At 43.3% G+C, this 17,867-nt stretch overlaps 1 protein-coding gene across 2 annotated transcripts in view; it reads left to right on the plus strand.

The window, feature by feature from the left end:
- Positions 1 to 17,867, plus strand: part of Atp13a5 (ATPase 13A5) — a 130,545-nt gene that overhangs the window by 37,418 nt on the left and 75,260 nt on the right. For both annotated transcript variants that reach the window (XM_005071584.4, XM_013114603.2), the window contains exons 8-13: positions 1,475 to 1,547; positions 2,461 to 2,589; positions 8,115 to 8,285; positions 10,402 to 10,559; positions 13,163 to 13,351; positions 15,934 to 15,995. In XM_005071584.4, the coding sequence (XP_005071641.1) occupies positions 1,475 to 1,547; positions 2,461 to 2,589; positions 8,115 to 8,285; positions 10,402 to 10,559; positions 13,163 to 13,351; positions 15,934 to 15,995 (782 nt within the window). The remainder of the gene's footprint in view (positions 1 to 1,474; positions 1,548 to 2,460; positions 2,590 to 8,114; positions 8,286 to 10,401; positions 10,560 to 13,162; positions 13,352 to 15,933; positions 15,996 to 17,867) is intronic.

Genomic DNA, 17,867 nt, shown 5'->3' on the forward strand with positions numbered 1-17,867 from the left:
AGGTGATATTTTGCAACACTGTACATGGCTGGCTACTGGAGTAAATCATACTTCCAACTCCAGAATTTTGACTGAGTCCAGGGTCCTTCACACAGAACCTCAGCTGACTCTCTCAGCTACCTGTGTAATGCCAGGTGTAAATGCATGCCCCAACCTTACAGCATGAATATGCACTTAACTGTAGCAACATTTCTTCCACTCAGTTGACCCAAATTAGGGAAGTCTGGCTTTTCATGGGGAACTGAAGTGAATACTATTCCTTCTCCCATGCAAATCTTACTAGTGACTTCATTATGTTCTCTCTGGGGAAAGTCACACACTTGTGCATGATGCCTGTCAGTCCGGAAAATTTTGTAACATTCAAAGTCATTAACAGAACAGATCAAAGTAATTTTACCTGTAACAGAAAAAAAGAAGTGTTCTTTCTGGCTTAGGTTATGCTGAATTTGATTAGCAACACAGGAACCAGACTTGCCTCTGCTTAGAGATATCCAGTTCTCTGACACCCACTGGAAAGTGCCAGAACCTTCCCCAGCTGCCCACTCTTTCCCCGGTTGCTGGTGCCCCTTCCTCATGCTGACACACCATGTCAGTCTGGGAAGTGTCTGGACCAAATCTCGTCTTGCCTCTGCCTTCCTCTCCGTAGTCCCTTCCATTTCCCCCACCTTTATAGGCAAATCTCAACAAATCATACCACTTTCCAGGTGCTGTCTCACTGCAGTTTCGCCAGCAGCAGCGTCTTCCCTCATGGTTGCTAGCACTCATGCTCTCTCAGCACGGTGTGATTGCATGAAGGATTCTGTAAGAATTAGCTAACTGAAAACTCAAAATACCTCTTCCAAAGGCTTATGTTATCGTCTCCCCTTTCAGTTGAGCAAAATGGAGTTAGACAGACTCACTGACTCACTCATGCTGGCACCAGGATTAAAAATCTAGAGGCGTGACTCCAGCCTGTCCACTCACCCAGTGTGAACAAGCAGCTCACCAGAGGCTGCTCTTCCCTGTGGACAGTCATCTGCAGAACAAACTCAGACAGCCTTGTTTCTTCACCTTGGTTCCTCTCGCTCAGTCCTGGACTGGTAGCTGTATATCATTTTTACCCCTTGGAGTAAAGTTGTATTACATGAACGGGGAGAATTGCTCCTAAAGTCATGTCAGGAGGGGAGGGGAGGGAGCAGGGGAGCTGAAGTGTCAAAGCCAAAGTAGCAGTTGAGTGCGATGGAGCATATATACAACCCCAGCACTTGGAGGCCGAGGAAGGCAGATGGATTGTTTTAAGTTCAAAGCCATTCTGGGCTATATCGTACCAGGCCAGCCTGGGCCACATAGCAAGACCTTGTCTCAAAGACCAAACCGAGCAGATGAAGTGGAAGCCAGGTTATTTGACTGTGGCAACAGGCTTGTCCTTTATGGTGCTTAGATGAAATGGGAGACAGGACTGTCTGCTGGTAAAGTCTCGCCTTTTTATTGGCAGCAATCCGTTAAGCTGCACGACCTTGTGGAGGATCACAACAAAGTCCAGGTCACCGTCAGCGTAAAAGGCAAAGGTGAGTGGCTCAGGCTGCAGTCTCTGTGCCATGGCTGCACAGCAGACAGTTTGCCCTCATTATCAAAGACGGAACTTCCCTCTGACTGAGTCCAGGATTGTGAGTATGGGGGAATGAATGACACTTCTAACTCATAAAATTGTGGGAGGCTAACTCTCCAAGTGCCCACATCTGCAGAGCCCCAAACGTGACTGCCCTGTTCAGCTTGGAGCCCCAGGCCAGGCTTGCCTCACCCCCTTCCAAAGTTTGGTCAGACTACTCCTACACATTGTCGTCTTCATAGATTTCAGCTTCAAATTCCCTTTGTCTTCCACATTTCATACAATTGGATACTCGTGTGTATACTAAAGGCTGCTTTATGTTTTTTCAACTAGCTGTCTCCCAAAGACCTTTGTTCCATACATCCCTAGCTGTTGTCTGGAGTATAGGCTTCAATGGAGCCTTTTGATGCGGACTGTCTGAACTCTTGGCATTGGCTCTGTTTAGCTTCGGGTGGGGTATGTTTATGAAGTAAAGAGCTGCAGCGAGAGCAGCAGGTTTCTGGAAGGTTTACATGCAGCCTCAAAGTGCTCACAGGGTACCAGTGCCCAGAGAGAGCAAAAGCAGCCAGAGGGTACCTCCCTTCCTCTTGAAAGATGCTCTGAAAATTTTACTTTGCACAGAAACTGGCTAGGTACCAGGTTCCAAACAGGAACTTGTCACTCTTCATTCATTTCTAGCCCCAGGAAACAATTTCTTAATCTAATTCCCTGGCAATATTTCAGTTGTGTGGAAAGGCGCCCTGCACAGGTGACCAGGCAGGGTAGGTCCTGACCAATCGGAAAACAAGCAGATAAGAGTTCTTAGTTACTTTAATTCTTAAGGGGGAACAGGAAAAGGTCAGTTCAGTCATGGAACTTCTGCTTTCACCTAGGTCTGCAGGAGCTGGAGTCCCGTCTCCTGGTTCCAGGAGATATCCTCATTCTTCCGGGGAAAACGTCACTGCCTTGTGATGCTATCCTGATTGATGGGAGTTGTGTGGTAAATGAAGGGATGCTCACAGGTAGGCTGCTGTCACCCAACATCCTCTTCTTACCCAAAAGCTAGGCCAAGCATTAGCAAATCACATCAGCTCTCCATATTTGCCTGGGACCGAGCCCTGCACTGAGACGTGAAGTAGATAAGGGAGAGCCATGCTGCCTTTTTATTCAAAGAAAGACACAGAACACACAAATGGACAGTGTTGGTGAACAATAGGACTAAGCCACAAAACAGAAACCAAGAGGACACTTTTACTATGGTGTGGATTTTTTTTTGCTGAATGGTGACCTGAAGGAGTGAATGGAAGGAGATCTGGGTTCATAATTGGGTTGAAATGCAGTCTCTTAATAAATCTGAGAGTGGTCCTTTATGAATAAAAACAAAGCACAGTCTAAAAATCCCCCAGGCCCAAGTCAGAAGGGAGGAGAGATCTGCCTAGCCATGTGGTCTGCAGGTGGGAACTCCTGAGAACTGGGTCTCATGGAAAAGTTCTAGTGAGCCTGAGAATAGACAACAGCTTGCTGCTCTGTTTTCAGATTCACAGCCCTGTGGATCTCACATCGCGATTCAGAGGGCTCTAGTGTTCACCTACAGTTTTTAAAGTCTTCCTGTAATTGTGTAACTAGGAAGATGCTATTTATATAATTGCCCTTTAGTTTAGGAAATCATGCAGCACATTTTAACAAGAGACTTTTTGGAAGCACAGAGCTAAAAGCTGTTTGTCCTTTGTGCCGATAGATTGCTAAACTTTCCTGCTTCTATCTGGTACAAAGATGGGAAAAAGTGCATACAGTCCTTGAACATGACCTTAGGTGTAACAGAAGTCCATTTTCTGCTCCTACATTGTTCAACTTAAGTGGATCTTAACATTTACAAATGGCTCTACTTAATTTTAAATGGAGACAAAATGTAGTAAACTCAAATGTTTGGTATAATTACAAACTATCTCCTTTAATGTGTTGAAATCAACCTGCCTTGTGATGGTGGTAATGATTGTTGCCTATGTGCATACCTCAGGCTAAGAAGGGTGTTGGCTGGCCTCTGCCCTGTATGTTCCTACAGCCCGAGTGTGCCTGTACTCTGAATGTTTCTCTCACTGGGTAACAGAGAGCATGACACGGGGTCATCAGAGGCAGGAAAGGTAGGAAGGTTAAGGTCTTCCATCTGTTCCTTCTCCTTTCATGAGACTCAGAAAAAGCTGGAATGTTCCAGAGAATTAAAACTAATGTAAAATGTCCTTCAATGACAGTGAGCTTTTCCTGTGCTCACCTATGGATGGCAAAGCTGAAATCACCAGCAGCAAAAATAAAAGGATCCACCTTAGAGCTAGAATCAGTGAAACAAATATATGAAACTAAATATTTCTCATTAATTTCTCCAAAACACATAAATCCTAGTATGCACTACTTTATTTTGTGTAGGAAATGGACTCCACTGGCATACATACGGTGAAAATCATCCAGATGAAGCCCCCTTGTTAGAGTCAGATTCCTAGCTGCAGTATATATGTCCACAGATGAAGCTTAAATGCATCTATTTTCCATTTGCAAAATAAAGCTTTGCAGATATAGATGCCTTATTATGTAAAAATAATACACAAACACTCCTAGTATCCTATAGTAACATATTTATAAATAGCGTTTATATCTTACTTCATCATGCTATCAAACAAGTCCAGGCTAGGAGCCATTAAAATACCAACTTACAAATGAAGGAACAGAGTTGAACATAGACCAGGGCTGTTCAATGACCAATGATGGAAGCAGAACTGGAGGTGGCCTTTGTCCCCAAACGCAAAGTGGCACCTGAGTGCGGAAGGTGAGTCTGAGGTGGGAAAGCTGTTGTCTTCCTTTTGACCCTGTCACCCTTTACTCTATGCAGCCCTTCCCTCCAACAGCACCCGCCCATCGGCAGAATTTTCCCCTGAACTGTCTCTGCAAAAATCTTGGCTTTATTTTGTAACTAGGCTTGGAGTTTATTTTGATGCAAGTCAATGACATTGCATCAGTTACTCCTGACACCACTCTGGCTATTCAAGTCCTACAGGACATCAGGGCAAGATGGAGTAGGTCTTTTTGTGGTTGTTGTCTCCCTGTATGGGAAGCTGTCTGAGGCCTGACACCCACTTCCCAGGGCTTTGAGTGTTCTCGTAGCCTGCTAAGGTGCAGATACCTTTTCTAATGGACACATGGTACCTATGTGTCCTTTGGATCCCCCTTCCTGCTCTTTCAGATCTTCTAGTTTAGCTGGAAATGCAGAGAGGGATGGCATGGGGAAGAGAAGGACTTTCTTACTCTCTGGAAGTCTCTAGTATCCACAATCAAGCTCACACCTGGTTTTCAGGACTCAGAGGCCAGTTTCCAACTTCCCTGGCCCCTGTGCCTCATTCCCTGAGGTAATGGCCTCCTTCAGGACCTTGCTTCCCCCAAGGAGGAGGAGGCAAGACACAAAGGGGCACATGATGGGGAAGAATTTGTTAATATTTGCCAGGTTCTTAGTTTTAGTATGTGCTGTTTTATACCAACATTTTGCACACTGCTCCATTGACTCTGGAGTTTTGTAGGTAGGTGAGTCTGAGGCCAAGAGAGGAGGAATCATTTGCTGGTACTCACACAGGATAAAAGTGGTGATCTGGGTGCATTTGTATGGCTGCTCATTCCCCAATCTCACCAGTTTATTAGCAGAAAATCTCCCAGGGATACATCAGTGAGCAGGACTGGGAAGGTTTCTGGAGCAAATGGAAAACACAAAGTCAGAAATGACACACACGTTCCTAACAACTGCTTCCTGAAGAAAAACACCCAAGCCAGCGCAGTGCTCGCCCAGAGCCTTGTGCGTTCAGGTCCAGTCAGTGCCTTCTGGTTTTCTTGGGGATGCTTGTGTGAGAGAGGGCAGCTTCATCCTCCTCCCTCTACTGGTGAAAGGACTGATTGATTTGAAGCCTAACTTTGGAACAGATGCAGTGACCTGCCATGGATACACAGGATTTTGCCTCTCCAGTCTTTCTCAATTGATATTCTGCCACACAAGCTCATAAGCAATGGGTAGATCATACCTATTCCTCCCTCCTGTCTTCCATTTTTCTTCTTTTCCTTTCATTCCCCCTTTGTCTTGCTTGATGCAAGTTCTGAATGCCTGTAATGTGCCAGGCACGGTGCTGGAACCAGGAAGATAAAGGAAAACTGGCTCCCCTGGCAGATCATTTTCTGTCAAATGGTCCCAGTGATGCCATAAACAAGAGCATGGCATTTCAAGCATTGTCAGCAGGAAGTGGTGTCCAGCTTGGTGGGAACATGGAAGAATTTCTATGTGACAAATGTTGCGGTCTCAAGGTCCCTGGTACCAACTCTATAATTGAGAGTTCACAATCAAAGTACTTCCTTCTGTAACATAAACCTTCTTGCACCCTTATCTTTGGCAGGTGAATCCATCTCATTTTGGACTCCCCAGAAAAGCCCAGGCATAAGATTCTTAATAATATATGAGTAGTGTTTATTCTGTGTAAATGCATCTGCTTAGAGTGTCATTTCCGTAACATTATCTCGAGGTGACTTTATTTGATCAGCGCCTGTCTGATTCCAATTTCACTGGAGTCTGTAGAAGAAAACGAGTTGCTACTATCATATTAGGCAAAGCAATAATCTGGGTTAATATTTCTGGACACAAAGTAATCTGTAAGTATCTACGTAGTACAGGGGCTGACTTCAAAAACAGCACAATGCAATTATTTGGAGACTTGCCAAAGGTTCAGTGTCTTCCACAGGGTTGCTTTGGATGCAACTGGTAAATCTACACAGTGAAGGGGCATCATCCCTCTTGAAGAAAATGGAATAAGGGCAGTGCTCAGCTCAAGGGATTTGATGAAGGATATTCAAGTCTGCAATAAAATGTTTACAGTTTGTTTAGCCTTATGATGTAAATATTCATTCTCTATGCCAGGAAACTAGCTTTGAAAGAACAATAATAGAAAAATCTAAGTAATTGCTTTTGTACATTTAGCAGAAAACATATGTTAAACATATTATATGCCATGGAGTAAAATGAGGACATATAGAAAGTTCTTTATGACAAAGTTCTTGCTCTCATAGAAAGAAATGTAAATATAATCAATATAATGCCATTTCTAGCTTAGAAAGATGATGTATTATTTTGCTAATTGAACACTTAGCAAAAGACTGATGGAATTTTAACATTGTTCTAGTATGTTTTAAATCTGGGAAATAGGAAGTGTTATCCACCATTTTTTTTTTACTGTGAACTGTGTTCTTTTGAACTTTTAGCTTTCTTCTTTGTACCTCCAACATTCTGTCTTGCAGAATGTCACCTTCCTTGAGAAAGGGACAGAGACTGTGGCAGCTGAGACTAGGGGCTGCTGAGAGGGTGACTGAGGGGTCAGAAAGGGTCTTGCTCAGCTGGGGCTTTTATGGGAACAAACCCAGGAGGTCACTGAAACCCTGGTTGGCTTTGGGAAGCTACAAGGAGAATCTGGGGTTTATTTTGTAATGGCAAGGGGAATAATTAGTTTTTCCATATAGAAAATGGAATAATGGTGTGCTAGTTAGTTTTATGTTAACTTGACACACACTAAAGTCATCTGAGAGGAGGGAACTCCAATTAATAAAGTACTTCTATAATACAGGGCTGAAGGCAAGCCTGTAGGTCATTTTATTAACTGGTAATAGACGGGAGAGGGCCCAGCCCGTTGTGGGTAGTGCCGACCCTGGGCTGGTGGTCGCAAATTCTTTAAGAAAGTAAGCTGAGCAAGCCATGAAGGCAAACCAGTAAACCGCAGGCCTCCATGGCCTCCGCATGAGCTCGTGTTTCCAGGTTCCTGACCCGGCTTCCTTCAATGATGGACTACACTGTGGAAGTGTAAGTCAAATAAACTGTTTCCTCCCCAAATTGTTTTTTGCTCATGGTGTTTCACCGCAGCAAAAGAAACCCTAATGTGGACAAATGGAATGGTGTCTTTATTAGGAGTTACCTGGAAAATGTGTAGAAAGATTATCATTTTCCAGCTTGAGACCATGAGGTTGTAGAGGACCAGGCTTCTGTGTCCTGTTGACCATTATATTCCCAGCGCTTAGTAAAACGTGCAGTTTATTTCTGGCACAGAAGAAGCACTTTAAGGTATTTGTGGAATAAACAGGAAAATGTGTGGATGTGTGGATAAATGACCAAAGGAAAGGCAAATGGAAACAAGCAAGCATGTCTTTACAGTTTCTGGAACAATTCTGGGTGATAGATGCCTGGGACATGGCTAGGTCATAGTTTAACTGCTCATTAAATTATGACAACAAACCACACATTCTACATATATGAGTGGTAAGCAGAGTTTCAGCAAATATTTAAGCTAGAGCCAGTCCTACCATTGCCTGAACCACAGGCATCCCTGACCATGGGATGAGAACTAAAATGGGTTTGACTCATGGGATGAGAACTAAAATGGGCTTGGTTGTGGTTATGCAGTTCCTTGAAACTGGCCCGGGCCTGTTCTGAATAACTACCTGAGTTTACACAGAACCAAGAAAATGTAACCTTCTTTAGGAGAAAGTATACCTGTTACAAAGACACCATTGCCTCAGACGGAGAACACCATGCCCTGGAAATCCCATAGCTTAGAGGACTACCGGAAGCATGTGCTTTTCTGTGGAACGGAAGTGATCCAGGTCAAGCCATCTGGACAGGGACCTGTTAGAGCTGTTGTTCTGCAGACAGGTAAGTGGATTCAACTTTTGTAAAGCTGTTTTGGAGGTGGGGAGAATTAGAGGTGAGAATTTTAGCTTAGGATTTTGGAGTTTGCCATATTCGGGTAATAGAAGCCACACTATTTCCTAACCAGAGCCTTATGATTCTTAGTTACCATCACCTTAAATTGGACATTCATTGTTAAACCCTTGTATGTGTTGAGTGACATGCATAGATATGTCTGTGGGATTCTCTTTTCTCTACAGTTCTTCCTCTGAGTGTTTCCCTGTAAAGCCACCCAGCCACAACAACTAGGAAGGAATTTCATCTCCAAAAGTTGCTTGCTAGATAACAAGGCAATGGCTCTGCAGACACTTTAGAGTCAGGGGTCTAGATATAAACTCATTTTCTTGATTCACCCCTCTGTGAACAGCATCACCATCTAGCCCAGCTGTTAGTATCATCTCTAACACCTCTTTTTCTCTTAGATCAAATGAGCATCAAGTCCCAAGGACTCTGCTATCACCTGCTGGGTCATGGTCCCCTTGCCTTCTCCGTCATGGTTGTCATTTATGCAGGCTTTGCCATTTCAGGTCTACAGAATTCTGCCAGAAACACCCTTTTGACTGTTCCCTTTTAGCTTTTGCTCTAAACTCTCTCTGAACTGTTACTCAGCCTTTCATCGCAGACATGTTTCCTTAGCTTAGTTTGTACATTCATATCATGCTCAGAATGTTTTCAAAGTTCTACTCATTTTCATTTTTTTCATATGACAATACACAACCAAGACCTCCCCTGACCTGACTCTGACTCAGTGTGTGTTTGTGCTGCTACACACATCCATAGACAAAAAGACACAATCTTGCTCTTTGATGCTAGACTTTAGTGTAGTCTGTTATTCATTTATGTTACCTGAATACTGTTTTAATATAAAATATGGCTTCTATGTTTAAAAAAGTTTTGGGATCCCTCAGCCAGGTATATAAACAGAAACTAAGGTTTAAAGTCCTAAAAAGCAATGGTATTTTCACTTTAGCCTGGAGCTGAATTAAGAGATCATACCTTTTAATGAGAACTTCTAAGTGCTTAGGTGGCAACTTAGAGAAAACTATGCTCCTATCCTCCAAAGTCCAGAAAATCACATTTGAGAAAACCATGTATCCGGCGACAAATAGGGATAAGGCACACTTTATAATTATAACACTGACTCATATTTAAAATATAGACTGGCCAATCATTTTAGTGAATAAATCAGGTAGAAATGAACATATACTGAATGCTATATAAATTAATAAATGATTGTCTATTCCGTTGAGGAAGGTTATAGTATGATGTAAGAGATTAACTTTCAGTTAACTATGGAGTGGTGAGAGACACTATATAACGAAGTATTACAGGAAATAAATTACTCTGGCTCAAGTATGGATATAGAATTCAGGAAACACCTTTTTGATGAGGTGGCATTTGAAGCCAAGCCTGACAGGGTGAGGGAGTGTTTGGACAATCATGTGAGATCTAGAAAGATAGGCACAGAATATAAAGTGCAGGGGTCTTCTGGGACAGTTGACTAGTTAAGTTAGTCTTCCAAGATAGAAGGAGATGGTTTTGAAGGGGACTTTCAGTACTGTGCCCAGAACTCTGAGCTTTGATCTGAGGAAATCAGTTCTCTGAGAGGTTTTAGTGCACAAGGAAATCATGATGAGAAGCCAGTGCACTTATGTTTTAAAGAAATCACATGTTTTATGTCTTCTGCTTCTTTAAAATTTCAGTTCTTTTCTAACTTGTATCTGTTTGCAACACACACCTGCTTTAAAGGTTTCTCTTGGCACCTCATTTTCTCTGGTCACAGTTTTCAACTTACAAGTCTGGTTGTTGTTAACTCTGCAGATGAATGGATGGTTGTACTACGGGGATCACTGAAGCACTACTTCCCAGGACAAGAGAAATTAAACAGGGTTGAGTGACTACAACTGATTGCTCTCTGTGACTTTTGACAAGGAAGGCAAAGGCACTGTTAGTTCATAGCAATACCGTTTCCGTATCAGACTCTGGTCATAGCAACACTGTTTCCGTATCAGACTCCGGCGGCATAGCTGCGTAGATTTGGAATGAAGCAGATACTTTATCCCTCTGGTTATCTTCCTAGGTTATAATACAGCAAAAGGGGACTTGGTGAGATCCATCCTCTACCCTCGGCCTCTGAACTTCAAACTGTATAATGATGCCTTCAAGTTCATGGTGTGCCTGGCCTGTATTGGTGTTGTGGGATTTTTCTATGCCCTGGGTATCTATATGTACCATGAAGTAAGTACTGCAACAAAGTCTTGCCAATCGTAGTTTTTGAGAGCTTCACCTAACTTCAGAGGACTAAATAAGATTGACTGTAGAGCCCATGTTTCTGTAAATCAGCGCTGCTGTCCAAAAGAACTTTCTTAGACTGCAGAAACATTCTATGCCTACCTCTCTAGAATGAAAAAACTGGCCTAGAAATATAGCTAGCTCAGAGTGCTTGATTAGCATGTACAAGACCCTGGGTTTAATTCCTATAAACACACACACGCACACACAATTATGTACTTATGTTCACATATGTAAATATAATTATAACCCTTAGCAACATGTGGCAACTGAATTTTCAGTTTATATTCATGAAGAGTTACACAGGGTGCTGAGGAAATGGGTCATTAGTGAAGGGGCTTTCTATTCTTGCAGAGAGAGGATCAGGGTTTGGTTCCCAGTCCCTACACTAAGTGGCTTACAACCACTTGTAATGTCAGGTCCAGGATATCCATGCCCTCTTCTGGTCTCTAAAAAGAACTGCATGTATCACACACACACACACACACACACACACACACACACACACACACACAGACACTCACAGTCACACTCACATACACACTGTTGTGGTGTTCATTGACTGCTCCACCTTTTGGTTTGCCATAAGCGGTGCTCCAATGGAGACATAAGGCAATATGCAAGCCCGAAGAGCCTTATAGGAAATCCATGTTTTCAACACCATTCCAACAGGTGAGAAAAGTCTGTTAATCTGGTCAGAAGGCAAGAAGAGCACAGTAATTTAAATGAACAAAACACAGAATTACGAAAGTGCCTTATAGAACTGACAAGCAGTTAAGGGAGAAGCCTAGCAGGGTAGGAAGAGGTCAGAATGAAGGGGATCTTGAGTAGCACATCTAGTTTTAACATTTCCCATGCAGTTTATAAAGTGGTGTCCCAAGTAAATGCCACACATGGTTTGCCCATGCTTTCTGTTTGGTATCTCAAGCAGAATTAAACATATACTTTCACTTACCAAATCTGATGATACCTAGTGGGATTCCTACTTTCCTTTAAACCACAAGTTACCAAGTTGATGTGAGTGCTCTATAGGGCACCAATTTGATGTGTGTGTTCTACAGGGCACCAAGTTGATGTGTGTGCTCTACAGGGCACCTGTTAATGTGGGGTGCTCTACAGGGCACCAAGTTGATGTGGGTGTTCCACAATGTACCAAGTTGATGTGGGTGCTCTACAGTTGATGTGGCTGCTAAGGTACCACATTCATGTGGGTGCTTCTCTTCCCTGGTAGCCAGGGAGGGTGAGGTTGTCATTGCAACCTCTGAGGGTTTTTCTGTTTCTGAGATTCTGCTCTGATGTCCATCCATGTGGCCTCCAAAATATTCTGAGATGCTGTGGGGCTGGTCAAGAAGAGGGAGTTGTAAGTAAGGCATGGGTGTGAAGCTGGGCATTGTACAAACTGGTAGTAACAGTGAATACTGGGTGTTGGAGAGTGTGCAAGCGCCAGGGATGTTGGTGGACAATGACTTAATCCAGAGATATTTCTAGTTAATGTTCAGGCTAAAATCCTCTGCATAGTCATTTCAAACTGGCATAAGGCTCCAGAGAGGGATCCCCAAGTAGTCCAGTGCATTTGTCACTGGCATGGAATCTGAGGAGAGCTAGGCAGAATATCAAGGCCATTCTGGCCAGAATATAATACAGTGTTCCAGTTTGACCTGGAGAGCAGAAGTTCCAATCAGAAAAGTGAAATAAGCCTTGGCACAGCCTGGAAGTGAAGGTTTCCTGGACAGAGTTCAACATTCAATCCACACTAAGGCTGGGAATTGGATGCCAGACCTGGTGGGTCAGAAACTTTGGCCCCGTGGCTGCCTCTGTCTGCATTGGTTCAGAATTGGTTAGACAAGGTGGAGTCTGCAGGGTCAAAAGTCTCTGTGTGAGTAGCTGGAAAAAGCAGTGGTTGCAGGAAGCAACTAAATAATGTATCTGGTGCAGACACGTGACTGCCATAGTGAGAGATACTAACCTCAGTGTTGGCTTCCCCAGAGCTAAGAACACACTGCAACACTGTGATCTTGGCAGCCTTGGTTCCAGTGTTTGTCAGGTCACCATCCCTTCTGTCTAAATACTGGTAACTACTGCCCCAGACACTGAGCTGCCCTTTGAACTTTCAGACAAACAAAGATTCAAAGGTGAATGAGCTTCTGTGCCCAGGACATTTGCAGATGATGAGGGAGAGAGATGTCAAAAAGAATGCCAACCTTTGGAGTGAACTGTTACAAACTAAGACCTGCCTGTGTGAGCAGAGTGGTGCCCATATGAGCCCCTGGGAGTTCAGAGGCTATGATGACTAAAGGAGATGTTCAGATGGAGGGAAACTGAGTTAGGGAAGGTCAGGGAGACTTGGCACAGGGGTCAAAGGGTACCCTTTGGTCTGTAGTAGGGACAATATGTGCATGCTTTAAGTACAGCCAAACCTCACCAAGAAAGCCACTGACCCAACAGGAATACCCTGAGCCAAGGTGCAAGGCTCCTAGGTGTTACAGGAGGCAGCTGGGAGTAAGGCACTGCCCTGCCCTGCCCTGTTCTCATGCTTTTCTTCTCCCCAGGTTCCTCCGAGAGAAACTGCAACCATGGCCCTGATCCTCCTCACGGCCACTGTCCCTCCTGTGCTCCCAGCCGCCCTGACCATAGGCAACGTGTATGCCCAGAAGAGGCTGAAGAAGAAGAAGATATTCTGCATCTCTCCACAAAGAATCAACATGTGTGGCCAGATCAACCTCGTGTGCTTTGACAAGGTGGGTTGTAAACTTTCCAGGTCGGGGGTCAATGGTTTTGATGCTTGGCAGAGCTGGGAAGGACATTGGGAAATATCTGTCCCAGTGCTCCCACTTTACTGAGACCAGAGTCACAGAGTGAGCTGGTGTGAGGACACAGTCTAGAAAGCAATTTTGCTGACTCGGGGTGAGGATGTGGCCATCTCATCATGATTTCCTTTCCCCGGTAAAACTGAGAACTTTCTGCGCCTGTGTTTTATCTGGGAACAGCCTCTTGCCCAGATAATTCTATTTCCAGGCAAAAACATGGGAAACATCCACGTTTTAAATGTGCCGTGTCCTGACCTCATGTGAGCAATCCCTTGCACCTCTACCCACTGCTTCCTGGAAGGAAAAAGACAGAGTAGCCAATAGCCAGTGTTAATACTTCTCCTACTACTCTTTCTCCTCTTCTCCCAGGGGTCAGGGATCCAGGTTAAGGATGTCTTATGTCTGTACTCAGGGACCTGGAGAAGTGGCAGAGGGAGAATAAATGCTGGACAAGAATGACTGCTGTTGTTGGACATGATCCAAGATTCCCACAATTCTCCTATGGGAACCAGGAGTAAATCCAGCCCCCTGATACCCAGTTTTTGTCCTCTTCCTGGATAGTGCAGTGGACCTTGGCTGATCTTTCCCTGTTTAAGTTCATTTGTGTTTGAATCAAATTAAGACTCTAACCCTGAGTTGAAAACTAAGTATCTATAGTGCTGTTTTACCAAAAAACTTGAACTGTAATTATCTTTAAATTCTTTTTTTCTAGCTTTACATTATAGAATTCTGTCAACATGATGTTGCAACAGAACACCCCACAATTAACTACAATTAACTTCTGTGTCTGTATTGCTATTTGACACAAAATACTTGAACTATAATTACCTTAAAATTCTTTTTATAGCTTTACATTATAGAACTCTATCAACATTATGTTGCATTAGAACACCCCACAATTAGCTACAATTAACTTCCAACCAGTGATGTATCACTGGGCTTCTGAGTGTATTTGTTTCTATACAGTGTCCCCCACCCCTTGTGTTAGTGTTATATGCTCTCTAAGACAGATTCTCTATTCAATTCAGTCTGAGCTTGGGCTTGAAGTTTATAATAAGAGTTTTCCTTTTCCATTCTTTTCACTTTAGATTAGAACTATAATTTCATTTTCTTTCTTTTTGAGCTTATGTTTCTTGGACGAGATTATTTTCACATGGAAAAGTGACACGGACTCATTTCTCTTACTCTGTTGCCAAGTCGCTTAAAAGCATAACCACCCAAGGAAAACACCTCAGTTAAAGTTAAGCTGCTAATTCTTTCCAAAATGGAACAATTCAAGGGGATTTGTATGGGAAACATACAAATTGGTGCCTTAGAGAATTCAGGAGGAAAATGTAGTCATTTCCTTCTTTATGAGTGTTGCCCTTATGGAATGACTCCTCCCAGTCTGCTGCCTGTCTTTGGGAAGGCTGAATGAATTTGAGAAAGAAGGACTCTTCCATTCTTTGAATGTGCAGACCACCCACACACCTTGCAGAGTTCACCAGCATCCCTGCTGGTGGAGGAAGGTTGTCTGCATTCTAGTTCTGTCTTTCAGGCTGTGGACCATGTCTCCCTAGTGGGTCACAGTTTATTTGATTCTTTTATGTTTGCTCAGTTATCAGGAGGAGAGTTTTGTAAACCCGTGGCTGTAAACCGTCACACTGATAGTGATGTGTTGTGATGAAAGGTGGTGCCATCCAATAGGAAGCTAGGAAACCCATGGCAGTGGGTTTAAATAGCTCACGGGGGAGCTGCTGGTGTCTATACTTAGGAGTGTCCTGTCTGTCTTCCCTGTTCTGAAGCAGCAACAGCTCTACTCACTCTGAGCAGGCCCAGGGTTGTTAGCCTAAGGTTGCCAGATCACAGGGCAAGCAGCTAATGAATATCTGGGATATGAACATGGTCGAATAGACTCAATTCTAATTTGCTTCCTAGGCTACATAGACTGGCAAATACTTTCTCATAATATGGAGTATCTCATGACCACTTTCCTCTTGATCTGAAAATAAAACTCACTCACAGGCATTCATTAATATTTATTATTAGCTTTTAATTTCTCTCTGTGGACTAAAAGGTCCTTATCAACATTTCATTACAATTTGAACAGTTACTGCATCAGCCATAGTCTTAGAAAATGATGCTGAACCAAATGTCAAGGGGTAGAATAACTTGGAAAGAGAAAAAACCAAAACAAGACAAAGCAACAACAACAACAACAACAAAAACCCAAGCTTACTGCAGAGTGGGCTCTGAGGTGGCTGTTGTTGGATTTCTTCTCACAAAGCCTCATTGTAATAACAGCGGCAGACAGGACAACAAGCAAACAGAATCAAACACAGAGTCCTGCACAGTGTCACGTGGAAACTGGAACCTCTGGGGGCTCCTTCACTAGGTTTAAAAGCGAATGGTTAGAAACGAGGTTTTGGATGACTGGATATGCTGTAGTTTCTTGGAAACTTGGATTTTTTTAAAATTATGGTATTAAAGCTTTACCTACTCTGTTTAAAGTCAATTATAACTTTTTGATCCAGACAGGAACTCTCACAGAAGATGGACTGGACCTCTGGGGGACTGTCCCCACAGCTGGCAACTGGTAGGACTTCAGCATGGGAGGTGTGGTGGTGAGGATACTATGCTGATGTTCAAATCCACCTTTGCAAGCTTGAAGAATAAGATTCACACTGGCTCCCAATTAGTCTAACTTGTTTAATTAAAAGTTTCCCAAATTCCGAGTCAGACAAAGAAAGTAGATCTTCAAATTCAGCATGAAAAATGGTCTAGAATGAGGTAGATGGTTAAGGAACAGAATTAGTGAGACAGAGGATCAAGGAGTGGACTCAAAATCATGCTTCAAGATGGAAAGGCTTTCTGGGGCTGGGCAGTCAAGTGTGTTCAGAGACCTAGAAAAGGGCTCCATTGCCTTCCTGTGGAGCTCACAGTCTAAAATACACATGAATGAACTCACCTTTAATATGTGACACAAGCCATAAAAATATACTATGAAGACAGAAAATCAGAATGGAGACAAAATAATAAAATTCCTTGATATAACACATAGCTCTGATTTTTATGACACATGATGATTGAAGGTAGAAACTCATTTTGAAGTTTAGTGCAGCAATGATGACTCTCTGAAAATGATGGCATATGAAGTGGATTTTAAAGCATATCTAGGTTGAGATTCTACAGACGTTGGCTGAAGGCTGTCATGGTAAAGCAAAGAAGATAATCATATAGATGTACACCCCAGAGCAGGACAGGAGTTGGGAGAGGGAGTGGTCCTAGGTCCTTCCTGCATGGCTGACATATGCCTTCTCAATGGTGATAGCTTCTGCTTTTCAGCTTTGATTACACTACTCCATCTCCAAACAGTGGCCGAGACAGCTGGAGAGTCAGAGAAAGAGTCAGGGAGGGTCTACCATACTAGTGATGGAGCCAGGTTTGGCACAGGCATGGTATAAGGTTGCAGACAATAGCCCAGGCTAACCACAAGGAATGACTTGCTGCCTAGCTCTATTAATGTGTGCCTACTCCTGTCTGTTCAGATGTATTGGTTAGGCCTTTGTCTCGAGAAGCAGTGTGCCTGGGGTCCAGGGCAATGAAGGCTAAGCATGGTCTTCCCACTCCCATCTTCCTCCTGTGGCCCTTGCATGCTGAAACTTTCGAGGAGGTAGAATCAACTAAACATAACCACTACTCAGCTTGAAATTAGAAGGAGAAGGTAAATGATACCATGCTATACTGCCAATGAGAAGAAGAAGCTTCAGTAGTTTCTGTGGACTAGAAGTTTCAGGAGGCGGTGGTAGATTCCAAGCAACTGAGTAATGAAAGTCAGTTCAAAACATCTGCTTGCTTCCAGTTGCCTGGAACCATTAAGCAGGTTTCTTTCTGTCCCAGTTATATCATGCATCAAAAGTCTTCTTGCAGCCGGGCGGTGGTGGTGCACGCCTTTAATCCCAGCACTCAGGAGGCAGAGGCAAGCGGATATCTGTGAGTTTGAGGCTGGGCTGGATCGACAGCCTCCAAAACAATACAGAGAAACCCTGTCTCGTAAAAACAAAAAAAAGTCTTCTTGCTTAGAGTATATGGCTTGTTAGAGTGCTCCACCGGTTTATATCCAATATCACTATATATATGTAAGTCCCCTAAATTTTGTTTTTTGATTGACCAGTGGAAGTCTATGTCGAAGGGAAAAGCCATAGCCAACTCAAAGAAGGGTTGTGTAAACATTGCTCTGCAGGTAGAATACTCCAGTTGTTTTTATTTTTTTACTACAGTTGAAAATTGAAAATCTCCAATGATCAGAGGACCATGAGCAAAGAAATCCCTGAACACATAGAGACAGCACGAGATGATTAGTCTAGCTCTAGACTCAGAGCATGAGGATATTGACAGGATCAGCAGCTGTAAGATGATCTAGAGCTAGGACAGATAGCCTTGATCAACAGGTAGCTTGGAACATGTC

Source organism: Mesocricetus auratus, unplaced genomic scaffold (assembly GCF_017639785.1).
Source record: "Mesocricetus auratus isolate SY011 unplaced genomic scaffold, BCM_Maur_2.0 Super-Scaffold_100008, whole genome shotgun sequence".
In the NCBI taxonomy this organism is placed as follows: domain Eukaryota; kingdom Metazoa; phylum Chordata; class Mammalia; order Rodentia; family Cricetidae; genus Mesocricetus; species Mesocricetus auratus.